This window comes from Salvelinus sp. IW2-2015, linkage group LG5 (genome assembly GCF_002910315.2).
Source record: "Salvelinus sp. IW2-2015 linkage group LG5, ASM291031v2, whole genome shotgun sequence".
Classification (NCBI taxonomy): Eukaryota; Metazoa; Chordata; class Actinopteri; order Salmoniformes; family Salmonidae; genus Salvelinus; species Salvelinus sp. IW2-2015.
The window spans coordinates 21,609,623-21,623,724 of record NC_036844.1 but is presented as its reverse complement, the minus strand read 5'-3'; the positions used below and the strand labels follow the sequence as shown (position 1 = coordinate 21,623,724).

The 14,102-nt window shown below is 42.5% G+C and overlaps 1 protein-coding gene across 2 annotated transcripts in view; it reads left to right on the top strand.

Moving 5' to 3' along the window:
• Positions 1-14,102, top strand: part of LOC111964046 (G-protein-signaling modulator 1) — a 57,946-nt gene that overhangs the window by 27,363 nt on the left and 16,481 nt on the right. Inside the window, exons 8-12 of one of the 2 annotated variants that reach the window (XM_023987719.2) lie at positions 233-341; positions 1,999-2,113; positions 9,974-10,044; positions 10,224-10,388; positions 12,962-13,190. In XM_023987719.2, the coding sequence (XP_023843487.1) occupies positions 233-341; positions 1,999-2,113; positions 9,974-10,044; positions 10,224-10,388; positions 12,962-13,135 (634 nt within the window). In that variant the 3' untranslated portion in view covers positions 13,136-13,190. Of the gene's footprint in view, positions 1-232; positions 342-1,998; positions 2,114-9,973; positions 10,045-10,223; positions 10,389-12,961; positions 13,191-14,102 lie in introns of those variants that run through there. The other variant, XM_023987718.2, reaches the window with a different exon arrangement.

The following is a 14,102-nucleotide window of genomic DNA, read 5'->3' as shown; positions in this document are numbered from 1 at the left end:
GCACCTTAATTTGGGAGGACTCACTCGTGGTAATGAATGGTGCAGAATCAATAGAATGGTATCGGATGCATCAAGCACATTGTTTGATGCCATTCCATTTGCTCCGTTCCAGCCATTATTATGAGCCGTCCTCCCCTCAGCAGGCTCCACTGACATGCACACAATCCTTAAAACCTTAACATGCTTATTTTATGCTGTTTGATTTGTTCCTTCTCTAACTATGTTTTGATAGGGTTGGAGAGGGCCGTGCCTGCTGGAGTCTGGGAAATGCCTATGTGTCTTTAGGGAATCATCGCCAGGCCCTGCACTATGCCCGCAAACACCTGGATATCTCCAGAGAGGTAACCACTGCATTTTAAGGAGTTATATTACTCTGAAGTTCATTTTCAGACCAATATAAACTCAGCAAAAAAAGAAACGTCCTCTAACTGTCAACTGCGTTTATTTTCAGCACTCTTAACATGTGTAAATATTTGTATGAACATAACAAGATTCAACAACTGAGACAAACTGAACAAGTTCCACAGACACATGACTAACAGAAATTGAATAATGTGTCCCTGAACAAAGGGCGGGGTCAAAATTAAAAGTAACAGGCAGTATCTGGTGTGGCCACCAGCTGCATTAAGTACTGAAGTGCATCTCCTCCTCATGGACTGCACCAGATTTGCCAGTTCTTGCTGTGAGATGTTACCCCACTCTTCCACCAAGGCACCTGCAAGTTCCCAGACATTTCTGGGGGGAATGGCCCTAGCCCTCACCCTCCGATCCAACAGGTCCCAGACGTGCTCAATGGGATTGAGATCCGGGCCCTTCGCTGGCCATGGCAGAACACTGACATTCCTGTCTTGCAGGAAATCATGCACAGAACGAGCAGTATGGCTGGTGGCATTGTCATGCTGGAGGGGCATGTCAGGATGAGCCTGCAGGAAGGGTACCACATGAGGGAGGAGGACGTCCTTCTTGTAACGCACAGCGTTGAGATWGCCTGCAATGACAACAAGCTCAGTCCGATGATGCTGTGACACACCATCCCAGACCATGACGGACCCTCCACCTCCAAATCGATCCCGCTCCAGAGTACAGGCCTCGGTGTAATGCCCATTCCTTCGACGATATACGCAAATCCGACCATCACCCCTGGTGAGACAAAACCGCGACTCATCAGTGAAGAGCACTTTTTGCCAGTCCTGTCTGGTCCAGCGACGGTGGGTTTGTGCCCATAGGTGACTTTGTTGCCGGTGATGTCTGGTGAGAACCTGCCTTTACAACAGGCCTACAAGCCCTCAGTCCAGCTTCTCTCAGCCTATTGCGGACAGTCTGAGCACTGATGGAGGGATTGCGCATTCCTGGTGTAACTCGGGCAGTTGTTGTTGCCATCCTGTACCTGTCCCGCAGCTGTGATGTTCGGATGTACCGATCCTGTGCAGGTGTTGTTACACGTGGTCTGCCACTGCGAGGACGATCAGCTGTCTGCCCTGTCTCCCTGTAGCACTGTTTTAGGCATCTCACAGTACGGACATGGCAATTTATTGCCCTGGCCACATCTGCAGTCCTCATGCCTCCTTGCGGCATGTCTAAGGCACGTTCACGCAGATGAGCAGGGACCCTGGGCATCTTTCTTTTGGTGTTTCTCAGTCAGTAGAAAGGCCTCTTTAGTGTCCTACATTTTCATATCTGTGACCTTAATTGCCTATCGTCTGTAAACTGTTAGTGTCTTAACGACCGTTCCACAGGTGATTGTTCATTAATTGTTTATGGTTCATTGAACAGGCATGGGAAACGGTCTTTAAACCATTTACAATGAAGATCTGTGAAGTTATTTGGATTTTTACGAATTATCTTTGAAAGACCGTGTCCTGAAAAAGGTCAGTTTCTTTTTTTGCTGAGTTCATTTGCCGTTGATATTATCAGACTAACAATAATCAGACAGAAAGTGAAATCCCATACACCTACAGTCAACAAGGTATTTTTCTCTTTCCCTTCTCCCTCTCTCAGATTGGGGACAGGAATGGCGAGTTGACTGCCAGGATGAATGTGGAGCAGCTGATGGAGGCTCTGGGGGTCAACGAGAGTGACCTTTCACCCTGCGGGTCAGAGTTTGAGGTGCAAGGTATGAGGGAGATTTCCTTCTATGGTTCTTTCCTGAACTTGTATTTTCAGTGTGAGAGGGAGACTTAAGGCTTTCGCATACATAGGTTCGGTTTGCTCCTAGGCTAGGCGAAGTAATCGTTTGTGCTCGCATACTCCCTTAAAATAACTTTGCTTTAAAAACGAGAAGAAAGCGGCAATATTACTGTTTATCCCTCTTGAGATGCCGTATAAACAACATAGCCAGTACACTTCCTCAAAATAGTCAGAATTATTCTAAGATAACTCAAGAAATCTGTTATGAATTTGGATGTTTTTGCCGAGGAGGTCTTAGTCGTGCAATTTTACGTCGAACTAAGATGTTTGGTGCAGTGTTTCTCAAGTGATTTTTTTTTTACATGAAAACTAGTCTGTCGTTGAATGACAACAAACACTTCATTGGGGAATCCCTACTGTTGACCAATCCCAGACAAAGAGTCTGAGACTTTTGCACACCCGAACTTCAGCTTGCCAAAATAACTACCAAACACCAAAACAAACCAATAAATGTGCAAACTGTTTCAACTTGGAAGCCTATGTTAAGCTTAACAGTATAGAAATTATGACCACGTGCCAGAGTCTGGTGTAGTGGTGAATGCTCCCAACTTTGGACCACATATGCCCCCTGGAACCTAAAAACAAAGGAGAACAAATTTATACATAAATGATGACCACTGGAGTCTTTTTTGGAAAAGGATAAGGTTAACCCATAGATATTGGTTTGATTCTAGATGTGTGTTTGTTCCCTTGATGGTTCAGTGTAGGATTTGAGGGTAGATACGAGCCTTATAGGGTTAATTCTACCTGGAGCTCTAAAATCAAAACATGCTGAACTAACAGTCCAAATTAATCTATTTTTGTTGTTTATTTGAGTAGATTTAAAATTTGACCCATGTCTGCATTTTTTTAAACATGAGTTAATCCCTATGTGGATAAGAAATACAAAAACAAACTAAAGGGGATGGTAATATTTCTTTTGATAACCGACCCAGACATAATTTTTCTGGGTGATACTAATGACCATAGTAATAATAATTATCAACATGGAAAGCCCTATATAGTATTTTCTGTTTTTTGACATGCAGAGGCACTGCCCAGCTCACTCTCCATCTCCATACCACACCCCGCCCTCACACAATCCCGGGCACACTCTCGCTCTCTCTCTCTCACACACACACACACACACACACACACACACACACACGCTCAGAAGGAAAACATCCCACCACTCCTCCAGCCAAACTCTTGAGTTGAGAGAGAGAGAGATGCTGGACCTGTGATGGGTTCTCACAGGATACTTATTGGACGCTGCAAATGGAATTAAACTATAGACTAATAACAATTATAGCAACAGTTTATTTTCAATTTATGTGACTGACAACAATTACTTTACCATAGCTCTTCAGAGTATGAGGTAAGCCTTTGAATTATTTGAATGTACCGTAAATGGTATTGGACGCTTTGCCCTTCTAGTTGCTATGGATCTGTAAAGAATAGTCAAGCGGTTTGAATGCATACTTGAGAAGGCTTATGTGAAATTCTATAACCTATTCTCTATTCAATTGGTTGAGGGAGATGTATGTATATGTCAGAGGTGGATTGAGTTTTGCAAAGCTCAGAATAAGCTTTAGAGAATGCATACATTTGTCCTTCGCAGAGCCACGGGCTTAGATAAATTATGTATGCAGAGTAATGTCTCATTGTGCTTCTGTCAACAGAATCCTTCTCTGCTGATAATGCATCTTAGTGAATGCATTATGTATGCCCCTCTAAAAGGACTTCTGTAGAAGTATAGAGTCATCATTTCAGCTCGATCGTTCTGAGATTGGATTCAATCCATCGCGGATCAGAGGATGGAGTCATTTAGCAGATGCTCTTATCCAGAGCGACATAGTTAGTGCATTCATCTTAAGTTAGCTAGGTGGGACAACCACATATCACAGGCATAAAAAGGACATTTTTCCCCAATAAAGTAGCTGTCAGTAGAGTCAGAGCTAGAAAGGGGCTGGGGGGGTCAAGATACTTTTTGAAGAGGTAGGTTTTCAGATGTTTTCGGAAGATGGGCAGGGACTCTGCTGTCCCAGCTTCAAGGGGAAGCTGGTTCCACAATTAGGGTGCCAGGACAGAGGAGAGCATGGACTGGACTGAGCGGGAGTTGCCCTCCTGTAGGGGTTGGAGGGCCAAGAGACCGGAGGTGGCAGAATGGAGTGCTCGGGTTGGGGTGTAGGGTTTGAGCATAGCCTGAAGGTAGGGTGGGGCAGTTCCTTTTGCTGTTCCGTAGGTAAGCACCATGGTCTTGTAGTGAAGGCAAGCTTCGACTGGGAACCAGTGGAGTGTGGGGAGGAGAGGGGTGACATGAGAATTTTGGAAGGTTGAAAACCAGGCAGGCTGCAGCATTCTGGATAAGTTGCAAGGATTTGCTGGCACAAGCGGGGAGCCCAGCCAAAAACAACAGACAGGAGAGGACAAGTGCCTGGATTAGGACCTGCGCCGCTTCCGGTGTGAGGTAGGGTTGTACTCTATGGATGTTGTAGAGCATGACCCTGCAGGAGCGAGTCACTGCTTTGATGTTTGCAGAGAACGACGGTGTTGTCCAGGGTCACGCCAAGATTCTTTGTACTCTGGGAGTGTGACACTGGAGTTGTCAACCATGATGGAGAGGTCTTGGATCGGGCAGGCCTTCCCCGGGGGAAAGAGCAGCTCTGTCTTGGTGGTGGGCCGACATCCAAGTTGAAATTTCTGCCAGGCACGCAGAGATGCATGTCGCCACCTATGTGTCAGAAGGGGGAAAGAGAAAAGTAGTTATGTCATTCGTAATTGAAATGATGGGAGAGACCGTGTGAGGATATGATGGAGCCGAGTGAGTTGGTTTATAGAGAGAAGAGGGCCTAGAACCGAGCCCTGGGGGACACCAGTAGCGAGAGTATGTGGTGCAGACACAGATTCTCTCCACGTCACTTAGTAGGAGCAGCCTGGCAGGTAGGATGCAATCCAAGAGTGTGCAGAGCCTGAGACGCCTAGCCCTGAGAGGGTTGAAAGGAGGATCTGATGGTTTACGATGTCGAAGTCATCGGGCAGGTTGTCGGGCGGCCAGGCCTCACTAGTCACAGGATGTCATCTGGAGAGAGCGGGGAGAAAGAGGTCAAGGCGTAGGGTAGTACTGTGTGAGTGAGACCAGTGGACTCAATAGGTGATTGAGTAGCGGATGTTGTCAACCTTCTTTTCGAAGTGATTGACAAAGTCGACTGCAGAGAGGGAGGGGTGGAGGGTTAAGGAGGGAGGACAAGATAGAAAATAGTTTCCTAGGTTTAGAGGCAGAAGCTTGACATTTAGAGTGGTAGAAAGTGGCTTTAGTAGTGGATACAGAAGAAGAGAAGGTAGAGAGGAGGGAGTGAAAGGATAATAGGTCCTCCGGAAGTTTTGTTTTGCTCCATTTCCGCTCAGCTGCCAGCAGCCCTGTTCTGTAAGCTCGCAATGGGTCACTCTGTTTGGATCAGCAGGCCCATGCTGTACAGACTGTGGTTAGGTGGGACCCAGCCCTGGCACTGCCACCTCGCAAAATGGAAATACAATGAGAAGACAGACATTCAGGTTGTTATAATGGTGATGACGTTTGGAGTATTGTAGTTTGCGATTCATTGGTGCTTAGTGTTTTCTATGCAAGAATAACTTTATGCCTTACTATTTGCAAATTGTCAAACTAGTATGTAATTTAGGACTGTGTTGTGTCTATTCATTTGGGGGAATTCCAATCTGAGTTAAGCCACCGTAAATAATTCCCTTTTAATGCACTTTTCTCTCTACGCATTTTCTGACCTTGCTATTAACCTGCTATTAATTTAGGGTGGAGATTAAAAAAAATAAGGTGTGGCAGTGTGTCTTCAGATATTCTGTCCTTGATTTAATTCCCTCATAATTTCACCACATTTACACATGATGGAAAATGAATAAGGTGGAGCAACCTGTCGGTTCCAAGTGGAACAACATCTACTTTCTTTTCCCCATAGAAATAACAGCATTCTACATAAACTGTCATTTATAAATTCATAAGAACTATTGATAAGTGCTAGGTAAATGAGTAAGCCTTTTGGATAAGGGGATTGTAAATATAAATGACAATTGTTTAATATATATTTTACCTTATGATTGCTGGAGACAAATGTGAAACAAGTCATATGGCAGCAAACTGAAGCATATCAACATACTGTATCACCTTTTCCACAGTGAAGTTTATGATTATGCTGGCCTTACAACTTGATGAGATTGGGGCACCCAAGCTATCAGCTTCTGTAGCCATGAGCAAATGACAGTATAGCACCAAACCTACACGTTTGATTTATGATTTCTATAATGTTTTAATTATATGCCCAGACTTTTTTCACTTTTTCAAAAACAATTTGTATCATGTTAAATATTAGCCACTATCGGTAGCCACCGTCAGTTATACCCACATTTATAACTGTCAGTGACTTTAGTGTTAGTTTCCTTACATATTACATAATTCAATTACGTTGTTATTTTACTGTTCATTCCTCTGTCATGTTTGTGTGGTTTTTCATGAGGATCTCTAGCAATAGTGGATCATATTAGGCTAACGTATTATAAGTTGTGCAGTAATTTGGGACATGTAGTCTATTTGAATCATGATGGAACGCAAAACATACATAACAGTTCAAAACTGGAGCTTGTCGCACGGTTCACCACGACTGGACTGTTGTCATCACAGTTCCATGATTATTGAGGATTATTATGGTAGATTTATAGGACTACTGTTCAACCCCTATCGTACACTTTTCTCACCTTCCAATATTTTATGGCTGGAACAATTGAATATGGCAACTTTCAGGGGGAATCAAACCACTATTTCTGATTCACCAAACATTTTTTGTGTAAATTTTTGTGAGTCTGTTGAGCTATGTTTTATTAAAAGGTACACCAAATTTAAAGGGATGTCTTTATTTAGATAAATGTACTGAAAATGTTGATGTGCATGTCTGAGATAACTAGGCCTTCAGTGAGTCCATACACTGGACACGTGAGAGCCGAAGGAAACCAGTGTAGATAGATTTGGGACGGCCAAATCCAGCAAGAAACCAACATATATGTTTTTAGATAAATAAAGTTAGGTGATTATGTCCCAGTCCAGACAGACATAACACAGACCATGTATGACAACAAAATATTTGGTTGTGTATACTGGGTACGGTGTAGAGTGAGTGATGGTAATCATCAAGCATTACATTTTCCCCTCTAAACAAATACACAGATGGGTTCTCTGATGCACATAACAGAAACACAATGAAAATAGAGATGTCAAGTTTTGAAGAATTAGGCAACAAACACATGGTTAAAATCTATTGGTCAATTCATGAAGCAAAAATAAAAACGTTCAGAATAATGATAATAACATAACTTTCTAAATGTAATTGCTAATCCAATCCAAATAATTATATAGCTAACGATACAACCAAATACATAGTGTTTTATTTTTTTACTTTCCAAGTGTCACATGACTGATAGATCTACATAGATAGAACAAGCATGAGAAGTGGACTGCAGAAGTGGACGTACAGGGTACGTCGGTAGGGCTGTGACGTTTGTGTATTTTTGGGTAACGATTGTCATGCAAATGGTACGGTAATTGTCAATTTTCAATTTTGTTGAAAAATGTTGTGAGCTTGTAATAAATACAACACAGCCTTGATGACACCCCTATCTCAAAAACGAATGGTTTTAACCGCTTGGAACTTTTGGAAATGATGCTTCTCTTCCAGACTATGCTGTTCTGCTCGTAAAATGATTACCAACTCTAACCACTTCAAATGACAAACTCATATTACGGAAACTATATCTACTTCAATATAAAGTTGAATCCCCCTTCCCCTAAAATAAATATATTAAGATGATTATGAAGATACTTTTTTAAAGTTCACAGTTATTGTCGGTTATACAATAATTGTGCCAGCCCTACACATTCTCCATATCTCAGTGCAGGCTGTCCAGCTCACACCCTGGCCCAACATTCCCTATGGGTTCATGGCTCGTAAAGGGCCCCTTATCCACAGTCTTTTTACTTGGCTGTCTGACTAAACCTCGTCCTCACCACACATCACAAGACCATCTATTTGAGCTGTATGGGAAACAGTCTAGATATGTGTTTTGGTTTTATGTTTATAAAGGTTTATCGGTTGAACAATGTAGTTTTTGAATGGTCACCCTACAGAACCTTTTGTAATACATCAATGTTAGAGACATTGGTAAGATAACGTTATTGCACCCTTTATAAGGGGTTTGTAAACTATTTTTAAACTGTTTAAACCTTTTAGATGTAAAGTCCTTGTTTAGGGGTCTCACGTGGTTCTGGTACCGGTTCCGACTGACATTTTTGCTTATAGATGGATCTATGGACACCGTAGATCAGAATTGGGGTAGCCCTGGTAGCATTAGTCCTGGTTCCCACGGACGCAGTAGTATATTTAGACCGCCTGTGAGAGGTAGGATGTGAAATCTAAGTAGCACATTCAGAGATAAAATAATTCATAGATTAAACAAAAAACACTTTGTTTAATATGAGATGAAAGGCAAGTTCTTAACGAGTTCAGGAAGCCAAGCTAGAGCTATGTGTGACGTTCACAGTTGTGGGAGCAGATGTTTTGATCAAGAGAGCACATTTTCTCTAACACTAAACATACAAATATGTATTTTAGAGTTATAAGGAATCTTATAGTGGTTTAATAATTTTATTATGCTATATTTAGAAAACACATGTCAATTCAAGCCGTATCCATACAGTTTTGTTGAATAGGAAATACGTCATAAAATATTTCGTAGTTTCATATTTGTAATGTGTACTTGAGCTTGTGTTCTCAAAAGTGACTACACCTCGGCAATGTATAACTATTTTTACCAGAAAGGTGAGATTTTGACCTTTCTTGGAGTATGCAGCATTACTAGTTATTGTTTGTTTATGGTCCTCTCATAATAAATATTTACTTTCAGGGATTACGTAGATGACATTTTAGATTACATGTATTAATAGATTGTGATGATCATCCAGATTCAATCAGAAATTAAAACATATTATATTAAGATCAAGGGTGTGGGGTTTCCACATCACTAAGGTCATTAACAAAACAGGCACCAGTAGCACAAATAGAATGCAAAGCGGAAGTTTATTAGGGATTTTCGTACACGGGGAAAGAAGGGGGAATTCACCAATCACCTAACAGTCCACAAGCCGTTCCCTTTGTCAGTTCCGTTTTCCAGGGGTAATCCGCACACTCGGGTCATCAGCCAATCCGGTCCGGTACACAAGGGGGTTAGTCCGACAGTCCAGGTCACAACGTGTAATCTCACAGATAGTAATCTGTCTTCATAACGCTCTTGGTTCTCTCCTACTCTGCCTCGTTGTGAATGTTGCTTCCCCCTTTTATCCCCAAACACTCCCTGGCTTAACGAGTTAGTCTTTCTTCATTGGGGCAGGAAGTCCAAATAAGGCCCAGGGGTGGAGCCAACGGACTACCCAGATATCTCCCCTCAATCACCACTCCTCTCACCTCTCCCTGCCCGCTGCCACAATATTTATGAAATATCTGTACCTACTTTAACGACCCTAGCCTTGATGAGTGTGTTACTATGTCTCTGAAGTGGGATTGTGGATAGGGTGTTTGTCTTGGGTCAGGTGACTCGGGTTAAAGCCCCCCTCAGGGCAATACTGTCCCCCCATTCATTACAGTACTAAACGGCACACTAAACCATCCATACACACTAAACCGTCCATTGACAACTTTACAAAGGGTATCTTATGCTTTGATGTTCTCTTTTGCTCTCCTCTTTGTTCTAGGAGCCAGACCCAAAATTACCAAGAGAAACAGTATGGACAGTGTCGAACTGTGGAAGTACTCGTCAGATAAGGTAAAAACAGTCATTTTGTTGATTCCATTGAGATTTCGTTTTCTCACCTAATTTCTGACATTTTATAAAATGACAACATACATATGTAAAATCAATGAAAATCCAATGGTATCCCTGCAGAATGGAGACAGCCAACATACATATGTAAAATCAATGAAAATCCAATGGTATCCCTGCAGAATGGAGACAGCCAGGAATTGGACAGTATATCCCGGAGATCCAAGAGTAAGCAGTCTCAGCCAAGTAGAGGGAAGGGCTACCCCGACAGCCAGTCCTCAGATGAGAGGCAGTGGTTTGACTCCCCTGTGGACGCCGATGAAGTCACAGTCCAAGTCCCGCCTCCGGTGAGTAGCCATATCTTAATTCTCAATATTTATTTAACCATTATTTAACTAGGCAAGTCAGTTAAGAACAAATTCTTATTTACAATGACGGCCAAACCCGGACGACGCTAGGCCAATTGTGCGCCGCCCTATGGGACTCCCAATCACGGCCAAATGTGATGCAGCCTGGATTCCAACCAGGGACTGCAGTGATGCCTGTTGCAACTAAGTTCTGAAAAACGTAGTTAACCAGAAAATATCATTTTCCATCCACGCAACCAATGTTTATCCGAGTAGATTTATATTTCCTAGTTTGCCCACTCGTTGACATACAGTACTTCGGAAAGTATTCAGACCCCTTGACTTTTTCCACATTTTGCTACGTTACAGCCTTATTCTAAAATGTATTAAATAAAAAAAGAATTAGCAAATGTATTTAAAAAAACTACAGAAATACCTTGTTTACATAGGGATTCAGACCTTTTGCTATGAGATTCGAAATTAAGCTCAGGTGCATCATTTTTCCATTGATCATCCTTGAGATGTTTCTACAACTTGATTGGAGTCCAACTGTAGTAAATTCAATTGATTGGACATAATTTGGAAAGGCAAATACCAGTCTATATAAGGTCCCACAGTTGACAGAGCATGTCAGAGCAAAAACCAAGCTATGAGGTCGAAGGAATTGCTCGTAGAGCTCCAAGACAGGATTGTTTTGTGGCACAGATCTGAGAAGGGTAGCAAAACAATTCTGCAAAATTGAAGGAACAAGAACAAGAACATAGTGGCCTCCATCATTCTTAAATGGAATACGTTTGGAACCACCAAGTCTCTTCCTAGAGCTGGTCGCCTGGCCACACTGAGCAATCGGGGGAGTTCCTCTGTGGCGATGGGAGAACCTTCCAGAAGGACAACCATCTCTGCAGCATTCTACCAATCAGGCCTTTATGGTGGCCAGACGGAAGCCACTCCTCAGTATAAGGCACATGACAGCCTGCTTGGAGTTTTCCAAAAGGCACCTAAAGACTCTCAGACCATGTGAAACAAGATTCTCTGGTCTGATGAAACCAAGATTGAACTCTTTGGCCTGAATGCCAAGCGTCACGTCTGGAGGAAACCTGGCACCATTCATACGGGGAAGCAAGGTGGTGGCATCATCATGCTGTGGTGATGTTTTTCAGTGGCAGGGACTGGGAGACTAGTCAGGATCGAGGGGAAAGATGAACGGAGCAAAGTACAGAGACTTCCTTGCTGAATACCTGCTCCAGAGCGCTCAGGACCTCAGACTGGGGAGAACGTATACCTTCCAAAAGGACAACAACCCTAAGTACACAGCCAAGACAACACAGGAGTGGCTTCGGGACAAGTCTCTGAATATCCTTGAGTGGCCCAGCCCGAGCCCGGACTTGAACCCGACCAAACATCTCTACAGAGACCTGAAAATAGCTGGGGCGCAACGCTCCCCATCCAACCTGAAAGATCTTGAAAGGATCTGCAGTGAAGAATGGGAGAAACTCCCCAAATACAGGTGTGCCAAGCTTGTAGCGTCATACCAAAGAAGACTCAGGGCTGTAATTGCTGCCAAAGGTGCTACAACAAAGTACTGAGTAAAGGGTCTGAATGCTTATGTAAATTTGATATTTCCTTTTATTATTTTTAATATATATGCAAAATATTATACAAACCTGTTTTTGCCTTGTCATTATGTGTAAATGAGGGGAAAAAACGACTTAATCAATTTTAGAAAAAGGTTGTAACGTAACAAAATGTGGAAAAAGTTAAGGGGTCTGAATACTTTCTGAATGCACTGTATAACTTCACTTCCTCATTATATCCCTGCATAACAACAACATGCACCTGGTGTTTACTAGTCATGTTCATTTAATTGATCTTCATTTATTTAATTGATCTCTTCACATGGAGAATATACCAGAGGAAATTAGAATTGTCAAACTCATCCCTATGTCAGCTCCACTAAAAGGCATCAGTTACAAAGACTATTGTTTTCAATGTGTAGCCTAGCTCTATAATGGGTTTAGAGACACAATGGCTTGAAGTGTGTTAGCTTTAGGAGACGGTAGCGATAGCACCTCTGAGTAGCTTGTATCTCCTTAAAGCCCTAATTAAATCTGACACTTTCCTCCTAGTATCAAAGTGTTTTACTGAAAGGCATTATCTGCCGATTCTAGCTTCAGTTTCCTCTCTGCATTTTAGGAATGGCAGCCTTTAAAAAAATCAATGGTAGCTAACCTGACGGATAAAATGAAATAAATGTGATTAGCGCACTAAAGCTGGTGGTCAGCAAGACGCTTCTGAAGCCTGTAGGGTCCTTGCATCTTTGCACCTTTAGTCTGAGACTTACATCATGATTATAGGGGCAAGGGAAAGTGCCATAGGTGAGACATGATGTGATTTAATGAGGGTTAATGGACAATCTAGATCACCAGGTTAATTCCTGGTAGAGACAGGAGTGCTGTGTCTGATGGCGTCAGAAGAAATCAGCATCCAGGAATAACACAAAGTAAACCTGCAGGCCTTTTTGACTGCTCTAGATTGTTCACAACAGTATTCCTTTGTGCTTCCGTTATCCTTAGGACATCCTCGGCCAGCGTCAGCCAAAGCGGTTGTGCTTTGCTGTCACTTGGCATCTGAGGCGGCCAACCACGCGTCCCGGTTCTGTGATGCTGTTAATTGTTGCAATCAGTGGCTTGCCATGGAAAAGAGCGAGGAAGCCATTGTATGAAGGAAGCCTGTTATTTAATGACTGACTAAAATAGCGGTTGTGCAATTGGGGGTTGATATGGAGACAAAGTGGACTTCCTCTGGCTAATCTTTCTCTTGTTTCCAGAAATAAGGTCAATAAAAATGGTATTTGAACTTTGGTCTATTTTTTTCACACCAGGTCACACGAGTTGAAAGGGTCTGTGTTACAGTCTTTGGTTTTTCTCTGGATTTTGTTTTTGGTTGGTTCTGTTTGGGTGTGGCGCACACAGATTAGAATATTTTTCTTTGGTGGAGTTTAACGGTGGTTGGCATCCAATATGTTGCATTACCACCCCCAACCGAACTATAGTATAAATTCATTACACTTTGTGAAACAAAATGGGAAATGAAAAAAATAAAAAAATAAATAAATAAGAATGTGAAATGTCGGAATAATCGTAGAGAATGATTTATTTCAGCGTTTATTTCTTTCATCACATTCCCAGTGGGTCAGAAGTTTACATACACTCAATTAGTATTTGGTAGCATTGCCTTTAAATTATTTAACTTCGGTCAAACATTTCAGGTGGCCTTCCACAAGCTTCCCACAATAAGTTGGGTAAATGTTGGCCCATTCTTCCTGACAGAGCTGGTGTAACTGAGTCCGGTTTGTAGGCCTCCTTGCTTGCACATACTTTTTCAGTTCTGCCCACAAATTTTCTATAGGATTGCGGTCAGGGCTTTGTGATGGCCACTCCAATACCTTGACTTTGTTGTCCTTAAGCCATTTTGCCACAACTTTGGAAGTATGCTTGGGGTCATTGTCCATTTGGAAGACCCATTTGCTTTAACTTCTTGACTGATGTCTTGAGATGTTGCTTCAATATATCCACATAATTTTCCTATCTCATGATGCCATCTATTTTGTGAAGTGCACCAGTCCCTCCTGCAGCAAAGCACCCCCACAACATGATGCTGCCACCCACGTGCTTCACGGTTGGGGTGGTGTTCTTCGGCTTGCCAGCATCCCCC